The sequence below is a fragment of the Lissotriton helveticus genome, chromosome 1_1 (assembly GCF_964261635.1).
Source record: "Lissotriton helveticus chromosome 1_1, aLisHel1.1, whole genome shotgun sequence".
Lineage (NCBI taxonomy): Eukaryota > Metazoa > Chordata > Amphibia > Caudata > Salamandridae > Lissotriton > Lissotriton helveticus.
Genome location: NC_136057.1, coordinates 870,872,121 through 870,898,680, shown reverse-complemented (window position 1 = coordinate 870,898,680; position 26,560 = coordinate 870,872,121). Strand labels below are relative to the sequence as shown.

General features: G+C 41.3%; 1 protein-coding gene across 3 annotated transcripts in view; it reads right to left on the bottom strand.

The window, feature by feature from the left end:
* Nucleotides 1-26,560, bottom strand: part of SLC16A7 (solute carrier family 16 member 7) — a 579,533-nt gene that overhangs the window by 14,764 nt on the left and 538,209 nt on the right. Inside the window, exon 6 of one of the 3 annotated variants that reach the window (XM_078675564.1) lies at nucleotides 7,478-7,635. The exons of the other annotated variants lie outside the window; for them this stretch is intronic. Coding sequence (XP_078531690.1) covers nucleotides 7,511-7,635 — 125 coding nt within the window. The 3' untranslated portion in view covers nucleotides 7,478-7,510. The remainder of the gene's footprint in view (nucleotides 1-7,477; nucleotides 7,636-26,560) is intronic. 3 annotated transcript variants of the gene reach the window in all.

The window sequence follows — 26,560 nt, the reverse complement described above, 5'->3', positions numbered from 1 at the left end:
TACGCATGGCAGGCAAGGCCACTCCTAAAATGATAGTCAATTGCTTTTACTGTAATCTTATTGGCATTTATTTGCAGTACAGGTACCCAGTGGTATTTATTAAATGTATTAGAAATGTAACCTTTGGAAAGTTACCTTTAAGCTGCCTGAAGCTGTGGGAGACCAATTTGTATTACATCTCCAACCACTGCCCAGTCTGTACTTGACTTGAATGAGGTGTTAAATAGGAGTGAACACTGCTCCCAGAGCAGAGATGATGACCTGGGTGTGGGGGATATTTTATTCCCCTTTCAGGAAGACCAGTTAGGGTGGACCCAGGGACTTCATTAATTTCAAAGGGGCTTGCCCTGTTACAAGTATAAGTTAGGTGACACTAGAAAAGTCCCAGCATTTGTCCCCACAAGTAGTCTGACACCCAACCCACTGGGAAGAAGTCCCAGAATCAATTTTGAATAACCACAGAGGAAGAAGAGGAAGCCACTCATTACCCAATAACCCAGGCTCTACAAGAGGAAGAAAGGGTTTCTTGTTCTTCTGTTTTGAGATTGAGGGATATGGTGGGATTGCTTGCAGAAGGGAAAAAGTAATTTCTGAAAGACCAGGAGCTTTCACCCCATTGGTTAGGGAGGAAGTCAGAATCAACCCCACCTACTAGGTAGTGCCAACCATAAATGTGACACCCCAAGAACCATCCTCCGAACACTTACTGGACGTGTTCAAGGTCAAAAGAGGACTGGACCTCATGTCAGTGACCTCTGAGGAGGTCACACCCTTGTGTACCCAGGAATACAAATTTGACTCCAAGAGTAAGTTGGCTAACCTGCTGTAAAGCTACAGGGACCTAATTATCTGCAAGAGGCGTTTTCCCTGAAATGCCCAGCTGACCAGTCACAACTGAACCTGGTTAGGACTTTGCTGTTGGCTTCTGACTGACACACTGAGAGTCTCTAAGTGCCCTCCTCTGAAGTCCTTGGGGCCTTAAAAGTGAACCTTTGGTGGTTGTTAACGCAACAGAAGAAAGTTTGGGAACTTCTGAAAACCTTTTCTGCACTGCTTCACAGCTTCAGGGGAACCTGTCAGATAACTATCAAGGAACCTGCTGGCAAAAGTATCCGAACAGTAGTTATATAGCATTGGATTGAATTTCAGCTATGTCCTGCTCAATGATCCCCTTTCCTCAGAAAAACCATGGGCTGTCACTTTGAAATTGCAAACCTCCAGATCTCCTACAGGAACAGCCCGCTTCTGGTATGCAGCTTTCGGTTCCACAGAAGCAGATGCAATTTCAGTTGTGGCACGTTCTGGGGAGTATTTGCCCACTTTCCCAAAAAGTGCCATTGTCCAATTCAGCATTGGGATTTAGAAGAATGTTCAACACTTTTCTTTTTAAAAAGTTACAGCGTGCCTCTCTGACGTGGGACTATTTCAGAATTGTTGACTTCCAGACTTTCAAAAAGAATGATTCACTTGCTATAGCTGACCAGTGCTCCCTCACAGGTGTAGGAAAGCAACACCGCTCCCTACCACTAACATTCGCAGTCAGCTTCAACTCATGCATAGGCCAATTTATACCACCTCAAGAGACTAACATTGATGCATATTGTAGCACTACTTTTACTTAAAACATTCTACTTAACAAGTCACATCTCTGGTTCATCTTTTGGATTTTTGATGTTTTGGTGTCAGTTTTTTAATTATATTTTACTCTATTTCTCTCATTTGGATATTGCCTTTAGCGTCTGTGTTTTTTGACACATTACTCTTCAGTTATTTAGGAATGTTTCAAAGGTGGCATGCTTCCAGAATTACATTTGGGAAATATGGGAGAAAATGAAACTGGTAGATGCAACAGAAATGCACTAAATCCTGTTAACAATTTGCAATCAAAGTATAGCTTTCGGTTGGTGGGGCATATTGTGACAAATTATTGTATCACTTTGCGCATAGAGCCCAAGTGATGTGAGAGTTACTAAAAATGGAAGAACAATGTTTGTGATGAAAAAGTGCACAAAGAGTGCTGTAAGTTTAAAACCTTGTGATCCCTTCGACTAGACAATGAGTGTGACCGATGAACCTCCATGGCTTAGGGTCAGTAATGATGGTAGGCTTAAACGAGGAGACAGGCTTATAAAGCATTTAAAAACATCAATACATTAAATTAGTAAGACACAACACACAATACGAATCCCTTACCAATTTATAAAAATAGGAAATATCTTCATCTTTACAATGACGGAAATCCAATAGAGAGAACTGTAAATATGAATTTATAAAGATTGAACACATTTTAGTGCTTAAAAACAACTTGGGATATTGGGTCAAATTTAACCAGAACACTAAGTGGGAGGCCTTGGTCAAAATTTTACATTCCGACTTAGAAACTTCTGGAGGATATTCTCTCTACATTGCCTCCAACAGGCCGATTTTGATGCAACGTTGTTGTATTGCTTTGCTGCGAAGACTCAGTCATATCCAAGAAGTCTGGAGCTCCAGAGTTTTCAGCAAGATGAAACTGAAATCCAGGCCGTGTCGCGGTTGTAGGTAGTCAGCTTGACTCTTGACGTCGAGATGGTCCCCTTGTGGAGCTTTATCCAAAAGTTGCTCCAAACTTCTGGAACTTCTTCCTGAAGTTCCCCTTGGGGGCCCAGTGTCTAAAACACAAAACCAAAGGTCTAGAAGCTTTGAGATGGTCCTTGGAAGTTTGGAACTTCAATTCCTACAATGCACCTGGCCAAATCCTTATAGGTCTACTGGACGCACTCCTGCATGGGGACTTCTTGAGGGAGATGGTGCAGGGAAGCACTGTTAACCTGTTGCTTTCAGGGAGTCCGCTCCTTAATCCCTTTTTAAACAAGTCAAAGTTCTCAGGGCTTTAGCTCCCAGGGTGAAGCAGGAAGAGTCTTTCATAGTGCAATCCTTTTGGTTGTATACTAGGGTTCCAGCAGTCCTTCTTCTCCCTGTAGTTTCAGGCATCAGAACTGAGTTGTTATGCAGCGGGGCACCCCTGTTGAATGAGGTGCAGGGTGCCTCCCAAATGCATTACAACTTCCTCCAAAGTGTGGATATTCTTTTCCGACAAGACATTGCACTTTAAAATTCAATATGAAGAATTTCTCTCCTTGAGAGTAAGACCTGGCTAAACCAACCTACTGGTGTGGCTCATTTCCATTAACATTCCCCTACTCCAGACCCTCTGCAAATTCCATTAATGGGGCTGCCATCTGGCTGGGGGTACAGGAAGAAGGGGAATGCCTGGCTAGCATTCCTTACAGTCCCGCTTTATTTGAAGCCCATTTTGATTTGCCCAGGCCCCTTTCTGGCCTGTTCTCTGCAGATGCTCCCCCCCCACCCCACCAGTTCACCTCTACTCTGTACAGGCCACTGCTAAGCCTATTAAGGCGGGCCAATAAGAAGAGGCTGCTAGTAAGCAGCATTTTGACAGAAAGTCCTTTAACTTCTCTTCTAATACTTTTAAGATCTTTCCAAACAATTTTTATACTTAATAAAATATTCCAATGCTAGCCTATAGAGCTAAGTACCTATAATGGAGAAAAAACAAAATTGGCAGTTTGTCCCTCACTATTACATATAAAACATATTTTATAATGTCCCTGCTTATAGTTACATGGTATCCTACCCCTGGGGCGCCTAGGGGAGATCTTAGAGGTGACTTATAAGTAAAGATAAGGAAGATTACCACTTTAAAAGTACCTTTAATTCCAAAGTTGAATTCTGACACTCTTGGGTGCTTTTAAAAGTGAGTTCTGTCAGGGGAGCCACAGAGGTCCCAAAGTTCTGAACATATCTTCTATACCTATTCAAAGTAAGGAAGGCACTGACCTGTGTCTGGGTTGTAGGAGCTATCCAATCCAAAATTGTTTGGATTTTTCCTGGAGAGTTTGTACATGGCCACCATCTACCAAGTGGGCAGATACACAACTGAACTCTTATATATTTGGCACTTACTGGCCTTAATAATAAGGCCAGCTTGCTGCAGGGCATGAAGCACTTCATTCTAGTTAAGTGATCCTCACAGGTCAGGTGTAAATGTACTCCGCTATATCATCCAGATAAGCTGCACTGAACTGCCCCAGACAAGACCCTGTTCACCAACCTTTGGAAGGTGGCAGGGCCATTCTTTAAACCAAAGGTCATTACTTCCAGGGCTATAGAAGCCAAGTGAGCCTCAAGCTCTTGCCTTCTGAGGGTCCTCTCTGGGTCCTCCATAAGGGAGCCTCTCCTTCCCCATTAGCTGGAAGTATGAACCTAGTACCAGAAGAAATAGATGAGGTGTCATCATCCACATCCTGGAGGTTGTTGGAGTGTTCACCCTCCCCTTCCTTCTCCAGAGCTATCTGTGCCCAGGCCTAAGGGACCTAATCAACTCTACCTTCCTGATCCTATTACTATTAGGTAGGTCCCTAGACCTACACTGAATCCTAAGCTCAGCCACTGGGCGTTTGTTCAGTTTAGCCAGATCCAGCTCCATGGTCTCCCTAGTTTTGGGTCATACAACTTTACAAATCAGAAATAAAACACATTTAGCAAAATCAAAAAGAAGTATTAAAAACAAATGTAAGTCCAAATTTCTACAATTCAAAAATCAAAAGTTGTGTTCTTAGTCAATTTAGCTGATTTTTTAAGATCTTCACTTACTTTATTGTATGCTGTAATTTAAACACAAATAAGTATCCACATCGCTGAACACCAAATGTTGGATGGTGGATTATTAGTGGGGGTACGTATGCACCTACCACTAGCAATAAGCCCAACAATGCAATATAATTTCCAGTCTAGGTCTCAGTAAAATGCTGGAAGATTGCAAAAGCCAATCCAGAGCCAGACAGAGATGTGTTGTCCTTTGCAGACCATCGTCTCTACATTCACCTTTGTTTCTTACATATTAAACAATTGAAATACACCTCATAGATGATGAAAAAGGCTATGAAATAACCCACACATACTTTTTGCACCATGCTAGATTAGAATCCCAGGCAGCAGCAGTCAATTTGTACAAAAATTAGTGACAATCCCCAACATTTAACTCCTTCGACTCTCATGACGAGCTCAGTTCGTCATGGAGTTTCCATTGACTTCAATGGAAATTGCATTGAAGTCCAAGTTCATGCTTAGCATCGAAGTGGTTAAATGAGGAGGCAATGCTGTCAGGAAGGGCAGATGGGTTACTTGCAGCAGCAGTGTAACTTCCACCCAGAGCCCTCAATCACCTCTACCAGCTGCCTTCCCATAAGCTGTACAGTCAGCCTCACCATGCACACTGGTCATGAGAGACAGCAATCCTTTTATATTTCATTGTGTTTCATGAAAAAAGAAGACAGGATGTTAATACAATAAAATGGGAATAAAACAATTAATCTATTCTTTTATGTTAAGGCAGTGGCAGACCGGAACTGGGACAGTGCAGGGGGTGGCACAGGTCCTGTTTCTCTCAAATATATGCCAATGATGCCCACAGGCAAATACTGGCACAAAATAAAAACAGGGAGACAGCACTTCACAGGGAAAATCTGGAAACAGTATAACATAAGGTGTTGACTCAAGTGATGGAGAAGGTAGTACACGGATAGACAACCTGAGGTACAAAGAAAAGATGTACTTGAGTATGAAGGATGAGCTTGTGTGAATAAGGAGTGGTTGCACCATGTAAATCGAATAAGTAATTGGTAGACTTGTCACTTGAAGTCAAGAGTTGTGACAAAGCCTAGGGTCGGAGAGATGTAGTGGTGGCGGAGGATAGATGCACAGGTTGATAGCAATGTAAAGTTATGTGTTAGTTGCATGGTCAATGGTTAAGTATGGTTGAATCCAATTCAGATTCAAGAGTGCCCTGGCTAAAGAATGTTTGGACATTTGGGGCCAATAAGGACCTTATCAGTAACAAAAAAGCATCTACTAGTAATAGGCATTTATGTCTGAGTGAGGACGGTGAATTCTGTTAGTACTATGCACACCAAGACAGTATTGGAGCTTTTCAAGAGTGTGTTCATTGGTGGGCGGCTGGAAGAAATGATGTCCAATTTGTGCAATTAATGTCAGAAAGAATCAGGAAATTGTTAGGTTTGGGTGGAGTAAAGCACCAGAAGACCGCCAGGCTATTCACTTGGGGTGCATAAATATCAGACAGGATGAATCGGCTGCTAAAAGTATGGGTGCAAACTAGGACAAGGGGAAGATCCTCAATAAGAAAATGGCTGAGAAAGATGCATCATACAACACCCAGTTCCATAAATGGAGGGTTTTTTTTGGAGTTAAAGTGGGACCGGCATCTTAAAACAAAGTTGTCACTGGTATAGTAGATGGAAAGCAGGAGGAACATTTGTTGAGACGTGATGTGATGAGAAAGACGGTGTAAAACAGGCAAGTATATGTCTTGTCTGGTAAATACAGCATAAAAGGGATGACATAGAGTGAGATTGGATTAGAAAGAAATTACCCAGTTAATTTTGTTAGAAATGTTCACAATGGGCTTGATTCACAAAAAGGAAAACTTAAATGTTTGGTCCAAACACTTGTGCCTTGGGATCTTACACCCGGGGGTATGTTTTGGTATGTTTTATTAGATCAGATATTCTCTTTGTTCACATAAATGAATAAGTAGGGAAGTTGCCACTGGAGTTTTGTGTTATGGTTTTAATGCCAAAAACATGTTCTGGTGACTTGGTTGTGCACGGCTTTAAATATTTTAATGTAGAGCATTTTCATTCAGCTGTATGAGATGCTCACACCCACCTCAGTTTTATAATGTGGTGGAGAGTGTGACATAACATGAAATGGAAAGGGTCAAGAGAATTGTCCATGTGAAAGACCTTTGCCATGTCACATTGTGTACAGCAACAATTCTGGTTTTGGTGGTAGAACAGACAAATTGTGCTGTATGTGATGAGCGGTAGACTACTGCTTTTGCCATATTACTGTTATCCGAGGCAGTATGTATCACTAAAGTCAAGACAGGACCACATTGCGTATTGATAGAACATAGTACGGAAGTAGGTAAAACAATGAATGGAAACATTGAAACATGTTCCCAAAGATGACTTAAGATACTAAAACATGGTCTGCTATGGATGATCGCACATACAGCTCTCTTATGTGAAGGGTAATCACATATATGTATCTCCCAGTTACAATAAAACTGCCTGTAAAACTATATAAAACCATCAGGAAGCAAAGTAAATTATGTATATGGATTCAACAAAGTCAAGCTTGATGATTTACTCAGTCTCTAACTTCAGAATTATTTAGAAAGTAAGTAAAAACCATATTTCTGAAAATAGTGAAACGTAAGAATATAGAAGCATTAATATAGCAGCAAAATAGAGTTAACAGAAATGTAAACATGTACAAAGAGTTGGTACTTACTAGAGTTGGGATGAGTTAGTTGATGTTGAAGGAACTTTGATTATTTCTATGCTTCACTAGTGCTACTCTCTAGGTCTTCTAGTACTTAGTCACTTACTTTCAGGCTACTCAAAATATGTTCCAATGATCCTTATGGGAGCAAGGAGACGATAACATACACCATCAGTTGTGCATTAACTTCACTTGTAAAAAGTCTCATAGAAATATCCATTCTATGCGTTGTCCCTAATTCAGGAGGCTGTCCATTTGAGACGTCTGGAAAATATTAAGCAGAAATAGAGATCCTGCATCACCCCTAGTTTTTATGTGCCCGGAACATTTGTAATTTGCTCTCAGTTCATTATGCAGCATTTTTATGATACACTCACGTAGAGTAAGAAACTGACAATAATCATGAACTGGGGATAAATGAAGGTAAAATACTGTACATGGTCAGCAAGAAGTCGAGCATTCTGTCAAACTGATATGATTGTGAAGTATGGAAACCTCTTTCAGAGGCATAAATGAAGGGGATATGCACATAGGAAAAGGAAAAAAGAGATACTTGAACACATACATTAACAACTTCATCAATTGAAAATTAAATGTTAAAGATGTGCAGTTGGAAAGTTTTGTACAAATGAACTATCCCTTTAGTTTTCTGTTGAATTTCCACATTTGACATTCTTGTTAAGCTGATATCTAACCTGTGTTAATTTCAGCATGTATTGGTATGTACCAACATGATTCCTTTTAGTTAAATCACTATGAATATTTATATGTGTGCTAAGCTGCAGTTTAGAGTGAGCAACCCATATGACACAGCCTTACAGACCAGGACATATGATGTTACATAAGAAAAGGGGTCAAATCTCTATAACAATGCTTCAATAATTTAGTAAAAAGCTTTGGCATGGGGTTTCTGAATTCCTGAGGTATAACTGCCTAATCCGTTTTTCTCATTCCAATTACTCCAAAATACATGCTTATATCAATCCTTTCCTCTAATAATGCTGTCTATCACATTGAAACCTAAATCTGCATGTGACCCTTCCTTTTTTTCTAATATTGCAAATCATGGACAGCAACTACCAAGTAGATACACTTGTATGCTGTAGCAGTCATGTGGCTGCTTTGATCTTAATATAATAAATTGGTTTTTGCAATAGTTGATGAACCTTCAATTGAGCTGTTGGTATTTCCTGCAATGTCTGAGGTGGGATCATCATCACCATAGGACTAAATCATTGTTAGATACAATAATCATCCAATTCTACACAACAACTAAGGCCATGCCACTATGCCTAGGAACTGAAACTCCTACTTGAGTCTGTTGTGCAATTCCACACCACTGTTCACTGTAACCAGCAATTTCCATAATGCCTTTTTCATACAAGGAAAACACTACTTTTCTTTGGACAAGCCCTATGTAACGACAATTTACTAGTGGCTGAGAGAAAGAATGATTGCATCTTTAGAGTTAATACAACTCTGTGGAAAGCCCTTGTTTTAGTGCGGTGTTTTTGCAACTAATACTGGGTGACTCTTTTGATCAGCAATTCAGAGATACATGTAAATAGCAATGTTTAATTTTGAATATCTCTAGAGAGTTTTATTACTCTCAAAGCTGATTGGGGCAGCAACGTCATACATGTTTAGTCTGTCTACAAGTTTGTGAATAGCATATTGCAGAGAGTCATACAACTGTAGTACTATGTAACACTACTTTACATACTACAAAGTACAGTTTGCCAACATGATTCCTTTTAGTTAAACCACTATGAATATTTATATATGTGCTAAGCTGAAGTTTAGAGTGAGCAACCCATATGACACAGCCTTACAGACCAGTATATATGGTGTTACATAGAAAAAGGGGTCAAATCTCTATAACAATGCTTCAAAAATTAAGTAAAAAGCTTTGGCATGGAGTTTCTGAATCCCTGAGGTATAACTGCCTAATCCGTTTTTCTCATCCCAATTACTCCAAAATACATGCTTATATCAATCCTTTCCTCTAATAATGCTGTCTATCACATTGAAACCAAAATCTGCATGTGACCCTTCCTTTTTTTCTAATATTGCAAATCATGGACAGCAACTACCATGTAGATACACTTGTATGCTGTAGCAGTCATGTGGCTGCTTAGATTTTAATATTATAAAATGGTGTTTGCAATATTTGATGAACCTGCACTTGAGCTGTTAGTATTTCCTGCAATGTCTGAGGTGGGATCATCATCACCATAGGACTAAATCATTGTTAGATACAATAATCGTCCAATTCTACACTACAACTAAGGCCATGCCACTATGCCTAGGAACTGAAACTCCTACTTGAGTCTGCTGTGCAATTACACACAACTGTCCACTGTAACCAGCAATTTCCATAATGCCTTTTTCATACAAGGAAAACACTACTTTTCTTTGGACAAGCCCTATGTAAGGACAATTTACTAGTGGCTGAGAGAAAGAATGATTGCATCTTTAGAGTTTTTATGACTCTCGGGACAGCCCTTGTTTTAGTGCGGTGCTTTTGCAACTAATACTGGGTGACTCCTTTGATCAGCAATTCAGAGATACATGTAAATATCAATGTATAATTTTGAATATTTCTAGAGAGTTTTACTACTCTCAAAGCTGATTGGGGCAGCAAAGTCATACATATTCAGTCTGTCTACAAGTTTGAGAATAGCATATTGCAGAGAGTCATGCAACTGTAGAATTATGTAACACTACTTTACATACTACAAAGTACAGTTTATAAACAGACACCTATACAATGAAGAGGATGTCGACCTACAAAAAAGATTGTATATATGGTATCCAGAACATCAAATACCACTATATAGAAAAGATAACTACATATAAGTAACAATGTAATACGCTTTCTTAACTGCACACCTGAGAATAGTTAGATATTATCTACTGGCGGTCGCTAGTAGGTAGTTATAGTTAGGACCTAGTTACCATAGGAAAATAGCAACATTCTATTCCCAATAATTTTGGCACTGATTGACGAATCTTTGTGAAATTTTCAAAACTTATGGCCCGCTTCAGTCCGCTCCTACCTTGAAAGTTCTGGGGTGATTTGGCAATCAGGGGCTGAGAGAAAAGGGGCATCCCAAAACGTGTTTTCTCCATGCAATTTTCCATGGAAAATTAAAACACAGCTACAGCCTGAACTGCTGAACAGAATTACACCAAATCAGGCAAAAAGGTAGCCCTTGTTTCATAAAGAGCCCTTTTTGTTAAATGGGGTAAATCCGTTCAGTAGTTTTTTAAATATTAATGGAAAAAGAAATATATATATCTGGGCGGAGCCTAACCACACATCTCATCGTGAGATCTGATTGGCTGTCAGCACTTCATCCAAGAAGTGTTGGCTGCCATCTTGGGACCAATATACATGATAGAACCTCATTTAAAAGCATTGCAGTTAATAGAAGGTTTTAAGGCTTTAGTTACATTATAAATCATTTGTTGATGGTATCATACTCATTTTAGGAATTGCGGTGTGTTCTAAGGTGATTATATCATGTGAAAAAGCCTTCTGCTGGGATATCATGAATCATGTTTAACCCCTTTGCCGCGGCCGCGATTTCGCAGCAGAGCGGCACTTCCGCAAAATGTGCGGGCCGCGTGGCCGTTGGCAGCACTAGCGAGGTAGAGCTCCCGTCAGCCAACGGCCGACAGGAGCACTCAAGGGGTTAAGAGAAAACTATTTTCCCATGCTTTTCCCACAGAGGTTTGGAAGGTGATCTATAAGCTAAACTGAGAGCATATTTTCTGTGAATTCACATTATCTTTCTCAGTCATGTGAGAATGAAGTCTGACATTCTCAGTAAAACATGTACATCCAACAAGGGCAGAGACTGTCAGTTGATTCCTTTGTTTTCTACTGCAGCTTCCCAGAGTGTTCTAAAGAACAACTAGAGCGTTAACAGTCCTACTAATGACAAACGTATTGCACACCTGAAGCTATCTTGATTGGAATAAAGTGGTAACTCTTAAAACATTTAATTTAAAAAGGAACAAAATGAGGGGGTTAATTTTGCCATAGAAAGTATGATTATTACTGCAGAAGAAAAATTAGGGCACATTTTGAGTTACTTCTCAAATTCTCCTCTATTTTATTACAAATTCTGACATGCAGATTGAAAACATGCACTTTCAATACCAGCAGCAGACTTCCCTGGTGAGTAGTAGCATTACTGCAGTGATCTAATAAGCAACTAGAGTGCTAACATTCTGAATTAATGGCACATGTGTGACACATCTGAATGCTTTCTTGATGGAATCGAAGTAAAAAACTGAAAGTATTTCCTACTGAGGAGACTGTAGTACATTAGGAAATTAGGAAAGTTCATAACACATAAGTCTACCAAGATGGCCACCAGAGTCAAAAGAGTCCAAATGTAGCACAAATATCACCAGATGTAGCCCAAGTATAGCCCAATGACAGAATGTCCCAGAGTGTTCTAAAGAGCAACTAGAGCGCTAACAGTCTTACTTATGACAAACGTATGGCACACCTGAAGCCATCTTGATTGGAGTAAAGTGGTAACACTTAAAACATTTAATTTGCAAAGGAACAAAATGAGGGGGTTAATTTTCCCTTAGAAATTATGATTAGTGCTGCAGAAAGAAAAATTAGGGCACATTTTGACTTCTCAAATCCTCTTCTACCAGCAGCAGACTTCCCTGGTGAGCAGCAGCTTTAATACAGTGATCTAATGAGCAACCAGAGTGCTAACATTCCGAATTTATAGCAAATGTGTGACACATCTGAATCCCTTCTTGATGTAACCATAGTAAAAACTGAAAGTATTTCCTACTGAGGAAACTTATGACAAAAGTATGGCACACCTGAAGCCATCTTGATTGGAATGAACTGGTAACACTTAAAACATTTAATTTAAAAAGGAACACAATGGGGTGGTTCATTTTGCCATAGATATTATGATTAGTACTGAAGAAAGAAAAATTAGGGCACATTTTGAATGACTTCTCAAATCCTCTTCTATTTCGTTAAAAATTCTGCCATGCAGACTGAAACGTGCACTTTTAATACCTATGCAGCCTAGGAATCCTTCTGTCTGTCCCATGCACTTCTCCATTCACCCATCCAGCACTATCTACATATCCTACCACTCCACCAATACCTAAGCACTTATAAATTCAGCACACACTTTCTTTGCAACACTGAAATTACTCCAGTTATTAGTCGTATACTTAAGGAATGGCGTAGTCACTAACACAAGTACAGCTACAATATTTTGTGCACTATCCAAGCAGTCCTCTAACTAGTTACATACTATTGATACACTCTTCTAAATACCCAATTAGTACTCATGCAGTGTGGGAATCGTCCAGTCTGTCCCATGCACTTCTTTAATCACTTATCTACCACTATATACTTATCCTATCACTCCACCAATACGTAAGCACTTAAAAATTAAGTGTTCACTCTGTTTACAGCACTGTCATCATTCCAGGTACTAGTGGTATTCTTATAAAATGACCTAGGCACCAACACATGTACACATAAAATATTCTGTGCATAATCCCTACAAATCTCTAAGCAGATACATACTATTGGTCCACTCCATTAAATACTGGAGTAGTACCCATGCAGCATAGGATATCTCCTGTCAGTCTCATGAAATTCTTCAATCATCCATCCAGCACTATGTTCTTATTGTATCAGTCTGCCAATACCTAAGCACTTATGGGGCAGATTTACAGGTAGCCTGCGCCACCAGTACGTCACTTTTTGTAACGTAGTGATGGCGCCAGGCACTCATCATATTGAAAAGGAGAGGAGAAGCCACCCTGCATGGTTTTTCCTCTCCTTGTAAATACGACCCCTTCGTACACAGAACTTTGCTTCAAGCGGCATTCCATGGGTGTTGCGTGGGAACACCCACAGCAACACCTATGGAACAAGACATATCTCCAGATTTAGCCTTGCTACACCAGCTCCATCATGGAGTTGGTGTAGCAAGGCGCAACGGGGAGAATTGTTTTAATTTCTCCTCATTTTTTCCTCTTTCAATGCATGCGGCATTCAACAGCATACATTAAAAGAGGAAAATGCCTATACTGAAGGTCTCCGTTCCTGCACAAAAATAATCTCCGCACGACACAGACATCGTCATGGTGCAAGGGTGCCTGTGTCACCGCATGGCTGCAGTTTGAGCAGCACTGCAGCGGAAAGCACAGAGTTGCAACATATTCTTGTACATATGGCACATCCCTGTGCTTCGGAAGTGCCACAGTGCAGTGCAGCTAAATAGCTTGCAGTGTCACGCTGCAGTACTCCCTCATAAATCTTCACCTATAAATTCACCATACACTACTAATGCATTGTTTCATGAATCATGCATATATATATATTTTCAACCAAACTTTCACAAATTACCTTGCAATTATAGTTCTTTATTTGACCAGATAAGGTAGTTCTGATAAGAACTTTTTTTTCTTCTATTTTCTTTTGTATTTTTTTTTAACAATTTTGTATTTTTTTGGTGTTTTTTCAAAAAATGAACAAAAAAAAGAACAAATAAAACAGGAAACTTTTGGAATTACTTATCATTCCCCCCCCAAAAAAATAACAACGATGGTTGCGTTGCGCGGCACAAACTGCATCCACTGACTGCTTACCGAAGCATATAAGGTTCTTACACTTCACGCAGTGTTGCTTGAGAAAGGTGAATTCTGGCCTAATGTCCATTGCAGGTGTTCCTGGGGATGCTTCAGACTTACTTGCCACAGCAGGTGAGGGGTTCAAAGCAGCCCGCCTCATTTCCTCCTGAGCAAGAGTGAGAGGATGTGTTGTCCGGAGATGCTTGTACATAGAAGCAGTACCACAAGAGTATTTTTTTTCACTGCCTCTTGACAGGACACGGTCACAAATTTTGCAGGTCACCTTTCTCGCATTTAGGGGTCGATTAGGATCGCGGACGGACTTGCGTCCGTCCGCGACCCCAGAGCAGGAGGGAACCTCCGCATGGCATGCGGAGTTCCCTCCTGTGCAATTAGGATGTGACCGCAAGGGTTGCGGTCACATCCTCTATTTTTAACATTGCGGCGGGTGGAGCTTCAAGCTGCACCCGCCGCAATGTTAAAAATGCACGCATTGCATTTGCATGCAGTAAGAGGCAGGCACCGCGCGGTGCCTGCCGCTTTCTGCATGCAAATGCAGGGGGGTACCATAGGTACCCCCCATGTGCACCCCCCACCCCCCCTTCACCTAGGGGGCCCGCAACGGGCCCCGCATTGAAGTTCCGTATGTTTTTCCACGGCGGAAAACCCGCCGCGGAAAAGCATACTTTACAGGCCATCCTAATATGGTGGACGGTGTCTGACAGACACCATCACCATATTAGAGCTTTTCCGCCGCGGTTGTAAGCCAGCCGCGGCGGAAAAGCTGCGGACGGAAACCAGGACCCACCAGCCATCCTAATGTGGCGGTGGGTCTTTGGTCAGTCCGCTGAGGTTTTTCCGCATCCTCTGGGCCGGCGGTGCCTTCCGCCGGCCCCGAGGATGCGGAAAAACCGCGATCCTAATGACCCCCTTACTTTCTTCTCTCCAGGTGGAAAAGTGAAGAATTTACACACAACAGATTCCGGCCTCTGTGGACGTGGTTCCTCCTGCAAGTATTCTTCTTCAGAAGATACTTCCTGCTGCTGCTGCTGCTGCTGCTGTCCAGATGCCATTTTGTTTGATATTTTTGGGGAAAAAACACACAAAAAAACAAGCAAAAAGAGTTCTTGTAGGAAAAGAGATGTCTCTCTAAAGATGCTCCAACAAGAATGATTAAAATGGGTGGAGTCCTTCAATAGTTACAGTGGGAAATGTTATGAACCAATGAAATCTTTTTTTTTAGGTCACATGGGATCCGCACACTCTGTGCTCACGAAGCACGTACCCAACGCGACTTCGCGAAAATATATTTTAAAATAATATAAGTACAAATATAATATTTTTATGAATATCTTAGATAATTTTCTTGCCCTAATATGTATATTAAAGATACATACATATAATTTTAGAACATCATTTTTTTTGCGGGAGTCGCGCGCCCCAGCGCTCACTCGGGACCCGCCACCGTGCAAGCATCGCATACCGTAATGCGCATGTGTCACGAATGCACGGAAGCAGGAGAAGCAGACTGGTCGCATACCAATCGCGCACATCACGTAATATTAAATGTATATGATGTAACTGAAAAACATGCAGCCGTCGCACACCGTACATGGATCCTTCACGACTTTTCTAAAATGGGGGCTAGAATCTGCGCACCCAACTGATCATGTGTACGCTTTGGGTGCGGGAATCTCAAAAAAAATTGGAAAAAAAAGAAAATAATATAAATATATTAAAATAAAGAACCAAAACAAAAAAATTAAACAATATTTCAGTTTTAATTTTTTTTGTTGCAATTTCCTGAAAAATATATATTGGTATTTAAGGAATAAAATACTTATGAATAAACAGTTAATAAACTGTAGAAAATCAGTACAAAAAATAGGTATAAATACTAATACACTGAAGAATTTGCATTTAAAAAACCTTTGAAATTCACTGAAAAAAACCCATAGGTTTCAAAGACGTTATAGTTAGAAATTAGCATTTAAAAAAGCTTTGAAATTCTCAGAAAAAAACCATAGGTTTCAGAGATGTTATAGTTAGAAATTAGCATTTAAAAACCTTGGAAATTCACAGAAAAAAACATAGGTTTCAGGAGTGTTATAGTTAGCTGGATATTTCACTCGTACAAAACCATAGAAATTCCTCTGTTATAGTTAGTTCTGCTAACTATAACTCCCGCACCCGCAATGCACTGCTGATGATGTCACATATTACATCATTCAAGACATGGTCAGTGACATCACTGGGGCTTTCTCCTGCTATGTGTTGGGGTACCCACACCTGGCACATAGCTGTTTGCTATGGCTTGACGGGAGCTTTAACTACTCCTGCCAATCCACAGCAAGCACCCCACTTCCAGCAAGCAGGAGCCGGGAAATGCTCTTGCTTGCGTCGTTATGCCGTTCAGGGTGGTGGGTGTCATTTGGAGGATGCTTTTGTGAACCCTACCAGTCCCATACTCACATATACACTCACTCTTCCATAGAGCCACTCACACAACTACGCACTCACATAACCACTCACACAACCATTCACTCTCCCATACAACCAGTCACTCACCCACTCACACAGCCATACACTCACCCATACAGCTACTCACACACAGGCTTATTCACCTACTCACAACCCATACAGCCTTTCAGCACAACCACTCACCCATACAAGCACTCAATTTCAGCTTTATTCGGTTTAAAGAAAAGGTACAACCATAATAGCATTCTAAAAAGAAGATAATCTCCATCATCAAGTTATCAGTACAAAAAACATGTAATGACTTTAAAAATATTCTATAAGTGGATCGACAAAATACAATGATTAATTAATCGAATGTCGATGATAATTAATGCATGGAATAATTTACATATAGGACACTAGGTAAAAAATATTTTCTAATCATACAAAAAGATTATAACATTCCAATAAAACACAAGTCAATATATATCCTATAATCCATCGTAAGCTAAAACCTTAAGATGTGAGTTAGTCTTTCTTCTTTTGATCGCCATTTGAGTATAGACCACCATACCATTACAAACTTTATTATTTTCCAGGCTACAGATAACATCAGAAGCAGGTTTATAAAAATACAATTTTTCATTAAGGAAGAAAGGGCGTAATACACTCTTACTGTTGTCTCTATAAAAAATTACAGAAAAGGATCAAATGTAAGGTAGTCTGATATGAATTCCCATCACACGGGCACCTTGGCAAGTTTCGATTCCATTTGCTCATAATTGGAAAAGGTATTAAAAAGAGCATAGTTCCCATTCTCAACTTTGTGAAATAAAATCTATGTTTTAAATTCATTACCTGAAGTAAAGATTGCTGTGTGCCTAACGCAATTGGCCCTTCGCAATAGGCTCTGGTCATCTGTTTTGAATTTGTTTTAATTTCTCTTAACAGTTCTTCTCTTGATTCTATGAACCCCATTTTCAAGTCCTTTTTACTACTACTAAGGATTTGTGTGGGGTCGTTAAAACCAATGTTCTCAGCACACTCGTTTAAGAGATGTTTTATATAAATTAACCTTTCTCATGAAACCAAGAAGGTGGCCGACTGTTGGAAGAAAGCTATAGGTAAGCCATTGCTAAAAAAAGCTCTGTCTGACCCTGCCAATCTAGCTAATTTTAGACCTATTTCCCTCTTTCCTTTCCCAATAAAGATTTTAGAGCGCCACATAAGTTCATTACTGTTGCTCTATCTAGAAGATTATGCATGGCTTGAGGAAGAGCAATTTGGATTCCCTCCTGGCCTTGGAACTGAGACCGCCCTTATTTGCGCCACTGATGAAATGCGGAGGACTACAAACAATGGACAATCTGTTGTACTTGTCCTCCTAGATTTGTCGGCTGCGTTTGACACGGTGGACCTCCACATCCTTCTGTCCAGACTTATGGCAGTGGATGTGGGGGGCCCGATGTTAAAGTGGCTAAACTCCTATCTGTCAGGCGGTATCTCCCCCCCGTTTTTATCCAAATCTAGATTGACAATAAACATGTCCCCCAGGGCTCTTCCCTCAGCCCTATTTTATTCAATATTTATATCAAACCACTCATCACACTTATTACAACCCACAATATTAAGTTAATTAACTATGCAGCTGATACTCGGCTGATTCTGTCGCTGAACAATGACCAGGAGGAAAACATAGGTAATTTCCAGGCATGCAGTCTTGACATCTTGGAATGGATGAATGCAAATTCACTGAAGATGAATGGAAAGAAAACTGAACTCCTCTGTTGCGCCCAGGGCCGGACTGAGAACCAAAACCGGCCCTGGCAAAGTGCTTGGCCGCCCCCCTAGGGGTGCGACCGAGCTCTTTGCCGGGGCCGGTTGTCGGCCAATTTTGTTACAGGGCCGATTTTGCAGCTATGCTGCAAAAACGGCCCTGTAACAAAAACGGCCCCCAGGGCCCAAAAACAGCCCCCACCCTTGCGGCGCAATGGGGGATTGATTGGTGCCTGCAATGGCCAGTCTGGGCCTGGTTGCGCCTCCAATAAAATTCCGATATCCCTATCGCCTAACTTTTAGCTGCTACCCACGGAACTGCCACTGGGCAACCCAGCGGCGGTACAAAACTGAGGTGTGATCAAGGTCTGTCTATGGAAAATCAAGGGAATGGACTTACCAGGACATGTTTTGCCCTGATCTGAGCCCTTAGGAAGCTATATCGTCTGCTTGGCCTACCAGCTAGATCACTGATTTCCAAAGATGTAATACTAAGTAGTCTGGACCATTGCAATGCCCTGTTGCTAGGAGCCCCTAGCTATTTGTTAAAAAATCAAGAGCGCATCCAGATAATCACAGCTAATCTAACATTGAACAGATCTTGATACTCATCTGCCACAGAGGCCCTGAAGGATTTCCACTGGCTGCCTATCAAGCAGAGAATTATCTTTAAATCTCTCTGTATTGTACATAAGGTAACACACAAAAAAGGACCAAAATCCTTACAAAACAAACTAAAAAAATATACTCCTGGCAGAAACCTCCGATCAACCACAGCAAACTATGTCCAAGTACTCAGATTTCAAAAGGTCAGACAAGGAGGACGTACTTTCACCGTCAATGCAGCTTCGATATGGAAAAAATTACCAGCTCCCCTACGATCTCACTCTGACTAACTAAAATTTAGGAAATCTCTGAAAACCTGGCTATTCCCTCATTAGCGACCTGCTCTTCAGTTTCTCCATCAGCTGTTTTTCTTACATAGTTGTTAGAGCGCCAGGATATCATTTTTGGTCACAGGGCACTTTATAAATAGCTCATACAGTACAATACAACCATGGGATTTTTTCTACTGTGCTCAAGGACAAGGCAATCCTTTATAAATTCATCAGTAAATTTAGTTCAATCTTTACTCCAGATCCCATACCAGACAGTAAGAGTTGCTACACTGATGTAATCGGCAATATATGGGGCTGATAATTTGTTATGTACAATGTATGAGGGAGTTGAATTGGGTACTGCTAATAGTCTTCTTAAAAGATATTTTCCTGGATCTGGAGCGCAGCATGATTGGCTGTTCCCCATAGGGCAGCACCATAGCAAGTTCCTGTACTCATTCACACAACCACACAACCACTTACATATTCTATCATCCGTGCAAGCACTCTCACATCTGCTCACCCACTCACACACCAACTCACTTAACCAAACACTCAAACAGCCACTCACTCATACAGTCACTCACACATCTAATCTCTCACCCATACAGCCACTGACAGACCCACTCTTGCACAAAAAGTCTTAAAATCACTCACACTCGCTTGATGATGTCATCAGTAATGTCATTTGAGATGTCTTCAGTGATGTCACTGACTGACTGTCATGAGTGATGAAATAATTGAGGTAATAAGCGGTGCATTGTAGGGTGTAAGTTCTTATTTAATTCAGATAACTTCAACTGCTGAATTTCCATGGTCTTGTACAAGTGAAATCTGAGCCTAACAATAACATCCCTGTAACGTGTGTTTTTTGTGGAGAAAATGAATATATATATAGGAGAGGGGCGCTGAAGAAGGCTGGTAATGCCGAAATGCATTCGCCTGGGACATTCAACCAATAAGGTGCTGCTTTGTTTCTCCCTTTGGGTCACAGCTTCTTTCTTTGGGAGGAGGAGTATCTACAGACATTACTTGCTACAAGCCAGTACGCAATCCTGTGTACCCCCGCCGTACAAGAGGTCCGGACTTTCTGGCAGGCTCCGTCGGGAGCATTCTTACCTTGGACTGCGGTAGCAGTCGAGTCCAGCACCCACCCTGGCACCTGGCTGATATTGCGGGCAGGGGATATTCATATCCCTTCTGTGGGCAACCAGGATTCCTGTGCTAGCCACCGTAAAATATTCCAGGAGTTGAGGTAACGGCGTGAAAAGAAGGGGGACTCGAGGTGGCGCCTAATTGACTGCTTGCCCCACCTCCCAGTGTACTGCCAATGCTGTGTTTCCCACGGACATCTACTCCGAGAATATCACCCCGAGCAGCAATTCCGATCCCATGAGGCGCAATACAAAGGCATCATGGGACCTGTAGTTCCACAACGCGGGGCTACAAAGGAGTGCCGGTCGTCACCAAGGGGGCGGAGCAAGACTTTGCAAACAGCAGCGTGGCGGATCTACAAACACCGCAGCACTGGTAGCAGTTGGAGAGGGGCGCTGAAGAAGGCTGGTATTGCCGAAATGCATTCGCCTGGGACATTCAACCAATAAGGTGCTGCTTTGCTTCTCCCTTTGGGTCACAGCTTCTTTCTTTGGGAGGAGGAGTATCTACATATATATGTATATATATATATATATACATATATATAATATATATATATATATATATATATATATATATATATATATATATATATATATATATATATATATATATATATATATATATATATATATATATATATATCTCAATCAATCATCTACAGGGGTCACCAGTAGATTGGATGACAAATCTCTGCAAAATTTTCAAAACTCGTGGGGCTCTCCGGCCACCTCCTGTCTTCAAAGTTTCGAGGTGATTTGTCAAGCGGGGGTCGAGAAAAAAGGGGGGTCCCAAAACGTGTTTTCTACATGTTATTTTCCTTAGGAAAGTTTAGACACGGCTACAGCTCGAACTGCTGAACGGAATTACACCAAATTTGGCAAAAAGGTAGCCCTTGGTTCAGAAAGAGACCTTTTTGTTAAATGGTGTAAATCCGTTCATTAGTTCCTGAGAAATAAAAAAAAAAGAGGTCAGAAAATCAATTTCCCATAGGAAACTTAAGACAGGGTTACAGCTCAAACTGCTTAACGGAATTGCACCAAATTTGGCAAAATGGCAGTCCTTGGTTCAGAAAGAGACCTTTGGTGTAAATCCGTTCAGTAGTTACTGAGAAAATAAAAAAATTAAAGTTTTGATATCTAGTGGCGCAGTGGATATGTGGACCCGCCCGACCACAAGCTTTATTCTAATCGGCTGTCAACACTCCAAACCAGGAAATGTTGGCAGCCATCTTGTCACTTGGTAGAACCGAGTGACAAGAAAACAGAAAAACAAACACGAAAAACAAGAAAAGGGGGCAGGGTAGAAACACTCTGACCCCCTAGGCCTGCTTAGGGGGTCCCACAAGGACTCTGAGGGCCTGAAAAAGCTTTTTTTTTTGTAAAAACCGGCAAAAGTCGCAGAGGATCTGCATATCCTGCTGTGAAAATAGAAAAACAAAACACGGGCTCCCGCGCTTCCTTATTATTTAGCCCCTGGGTGGGCCAAGTCCCGGGGGCATGCCAAATTGTAATTGCGGGCCGTGGGCGCATTGGGGCTCACCCCACAGGCCCCAACGGATAGGGCCTGCCCCGGAGGATGGGGTCCCTGGGGCTAGAAGTGGAACCAGGAGGGGTCCACGCGGCCCCCCTTCCCCCAATTTTTTTTTTTTTAAAAAAGGACGGCCCCGGAGGATGGGGTCCCCGGGGCTGGAATTGGCAATGGGAGGGGGTCCCATGCAGCCCCCTTCCCGTTCATATATTAATATTTTTTTTAAAAGGGGTCAGGCCCTGGGGATGGGGCCCCCAGGGCCCTAAAAAAGGAAAAAGAAGGGGGCCACACAGCCCCCCTTCTAAAAAAAAATTTAAATAAAAAACACCGCTGTCGTGCCGGAGGCCCTGCCCCCTCCCAACAATACTCTGCAAACGCACCCTGTGGCGCGTTTAAAATTGGGGAATTAATTCCCCTTCAATACTGGAGGTCTCTGGGGGCTAACTAGCCCACCAGGTACATCCAGTAAGCCCCACAAGTCTGCGTTGCAGAGAGGTTTCCAGGCCACGCCCCTTTTTACACCTCTCTGCATCGCAGCTCTATGGCGCTTTCTGGAGGTACCTGGTGGGCTGGTTGGACACCAGGGACCCTCAGGATTCAAGGGGACTTAATCCCCCCTTAATGTCCCCTTTCCCTACCACTCTGCAAACGTGCCTCATGGCAGACTAGGGGATGGAGGATGTAGTCCAATTCAATCCTGAGGGAGTTTGGGGGCCAAGAAACCCTCCTGGTACGTCCTGTAAGTCCTACACAGCGGAATTCCTGAGTGATGGTTGGACGCCCAGCACCCTTTCTCCAAAACTCTGCAAAGGCGACTACTACTAGTTAAAGTAGCATATTTCGGCACCTCTGACTTAGAGGTAGTTTTAATCCCCCTGCCCTATTATGTACTAGGGCCTTACAGAGGAGGTCATGCTAATCACAGGGGTACCCCAACGCATAGTGTTCCCTAGTGTATGTAGGTGTTTTCACTGTATTCTAAGTGTCTTTTAGCAAAGCACTGGCTCTAGGCCTGGTTAGTCAGAGTCAGTGACCACCAGTACCCGTCTCATAAAGTTGTGGGCACAGGATGATTTTGCAACAAGGCCTCTTTTTGCACCTCTGTTGCTTCTTTCCGCACATGTCTTGCTTCTTCTTGCACTTTTCTTCATCTTTGTGGACTTCTGTTGCTTCTTTCTGCATTTCCTTTGCTTCTTTCTGTGCGTTTTTTCTTCTTTCTTCACATGTCCTACGTCTGTAGGCATAGTTAGAAACTAGCATTTAAAACACCTTAGAAATTCACTTAAAAAACCATAGGTTTCAGGCACGTATAGTTAGAAATTAGCATTTCAAAAACCTTTGAAATTCACTGAAAAAAACATAGGATTCAGGCATGTTATAGTTAGAAATTAGCATTTAAAAAAGTTAGAAATTCACTGAAAAAACATAAGTTTCAGGGGCGTTATAGTTAGTTGAACATTTCACTCGTACAAAACCAGAGGAATTATCCCGTTATAGTTGGTTCAGCTAACTATAACTCGTGCCCCCGCAATGCACTGCTGATGACGTCACATATTACATCACTCATGACATGGTCAGTGACATCACTGATGACATTTCAAATGACATCAGTGATTACATCATCCATGAGTGAACTCCCTAATATAACTTTTGATACACCCACTCTAAATTACAGACTGCCAGTCTCAAAACCATAGACACTCCAACACCAATAACTACATACCCACTCACTGATTCTTAGGTCTACGCAGTCATCCACTCACTCACCCGTACAGTCACTCATACTTAGGGTCACTCAGTACAGGACTATCATTTGCACTCTTACACCTATTTAGACACTGACACACTACCATTCATCCATAGAGGTACTCACACGTCATGCAAATAATTAATCACACTTCTATTTACTCACCTAAACAGATATACATACACCAGCTCACTTACTCATACAAATACTATCACATTCTTACGCTCTTATACAATTACTGATATAAGCACACACTCATCCAAACAGCCAATCTCACAATCACACACTCTCACTTATAGACATTTATATACTCTAACACAGATATATACTGCCTTTCACATACGTAGTTACTCACACATGTACTCCTGTGATATATATTCACTCACTAACACACCCATGCACACACTCACCCACCCATACAGTCCATCACAGATGCACTCTTGAAACCATGCACCCAGTGAATCACCCACTCACACATCTATGCACATAGTCACACACACCCCACCCACACAAACACTCAGGCACCCATACAGATACTCAGACAACCAATCAATAACTCATATAGACACTCATGTAGCTATTCACAAACTCATGCAGCCGCTTACACACCAAACAAATGGGTAGTGGGATCAGTGGATCACTGTCCCATCCTGTGTTGCACACCTTAATTCCTCTTCCAGAAAAAGAGGTTCCAAACTTGTTTTCAACGTTTCAATTATGCTTTTATTCAGCAAAAGTTTCTTGATTTGCGTTTTTACACAAAATTGTTCATCATTTTTTAGACATTTGTGCGGTTTCTCTTTATATGTTTAAACATATCAACACTGTCCTTTTAAAGCCATCCAATGCATTTCGAGGCTTACCGCCTCTTCGTCAGGGAAAAGGATACTGAAATAAAATAAAATGTAGAATGCAATAAATGTTCAATAATTAATGTAAATCATGGCTGGTGTTGGGGGTTGTTCAGTGTGGGAGAGGAAGGGTTGTGTTTGGAGTCGTGCGTATTTATAGTGGCACCTTAGAAAAATTATCCCGCAACCTGTGTAACGTGGTTTACAAGTATCGACTTTGGGCTTACGTGTGGCTCTGTCGTTGGGACTCGCGTATTCTGAAAATTGCAAAATGCCTATTAGAATATTCTTGAAATTACTCAAGCGGGAAAGCTATCAGAAGCGGTAATGCTCCGTAGAGCTGTCGACTTCCCGTAGGGACTGACCTGTTAGTTCGTGCTTCGGTCTCTAAGCTGGTATCGCGCTTCCGCCATCTTGCGAACCGGGGTCTCAGTGCGAGTTAGGTGCTCGTGTCATGTGATGTTAGTAGCGGTCATGTGATCATAGAAACTAAAGACAGCTTCTGAGTGCGCTTGTTAGTCTGTTGTTCTGTGGCTGGTTAACGGGGTGAATACCGTTTCTAAGGTGTTATATAATATTAACCTGAAGGATGAGGGAAAATTAAAAAGTGGATAAAGTGGTACTGAGGGTTAACAATACATCACATTAAATTTAAAACAGTAGAACATAAATGTGAAGTTCATATTGAGGATGCACAGGGGTCCATTGTCACTCCATTCGTTGGTCCCTTTATATGTTATCATAAATAGCAAGAGAGTTCAATCCTTTCGTTGAGCCCAGATGGTTTCTGGGTAGATAGTCTTTGTATCCATGCATTTTCGCGTTGGAGAAGATATTTTGTGTTATCTCTACCTTCTGCTTTCTCAATAGTTTCCAGTACCATAAATCTCAGTTGAGAAATGTTATGGGAGTGTTCTTGAAAGTGCACGGCCACTGTAGATTTTATGTTCTTTAATCGTATGTTTGATTTGTGTTCGAACAGTCTTGTTTTGATTTTTCTTTCAGTTTTGCCAATGTAGACTTTGCCGCATGGGCATTTTAAAGCGTAAATCAGATTGCTAGAGTCGCATGTGGCGTTCACTTGAATTTTAATTGCATTCCCCCTCGTGGGATGATTGATCACATTTCCTTTCATGACGTTATTACAGTTCCCACAGTTCAAGCATGGTTTAGTACCCATGAATTTGGTGGCTGGTTTCTGTTTGTATTGGACTAGTTCACCGATGTTAGGTGCCCTCGTGAACGCAAACAATGGAGGTTCTTGAAATATCTGGTTGAAATCTGGTTCCAAATTAAGTAATGCCCAGTGTTGGTGTATGATGCTTTTGAACTTCGCACTGGCGGTTGAGTATTTAGACACTGCCACTATACGGTTTTGTTCTTTATCCTGTCTGGGTTTAAGTAGTTTAGATCTTTCAATTGTGTTAATCCTCTCTATGGATTCCTTGATGATTTGAGGAGGGTACCCTCTTTGGTGAAATTTCTCCGCTACTTCTGTGATTCTCAATGTGGTGTTTTGCGGGTCTGATATTATACGCTTGACTCTCGCCATTTGGGAAAATGGGAGATTTTTCCTGAGGTTTGGCTCATGAAAACTTGAAAAATGAAGCATATTATTTCTGTCTGTAGGCTTCGTGAATAAGTCAGTTTCAAATCCTTGAGAGTTCACTGTGACTTTTACATCCAAGAAATTGACGCTTGTGTCCGATATTTCCCAAGTTAATTGGATTCGTTCGTCAATCAGATTAAATTCGGTTAGTAAATTAGATAGTATCTCTTTACTGCTCTTCCATACGATGAATATATCATCGATATATCTCGTGAATAATTTCAGGTTGTCCGTCCACTCCTTTTTTGTGAAAATATGAGCTTCTTCATATTGTTGCATGAACAAATTAGCATAGACTGGTGCTGCCGAGTTGCCCATAGCCATGCCCACAAGTTGAAGATACCAGGTGTCTTGATATTTAAAATAACTATGATAGAGAGTAAACAGCATAAGTTCCATAAGGAATGTTTGAAATCCACTGTCAATTGAAGAGTTTAACAAAGTTTTTTCAATCGCTTCAATGCCCAATGAGTGGGGTATTGATGTATATAAGGACCGTACATCTGCTGTACATAGGATTAAGGTCTCATCCGGATTGATTTCAATA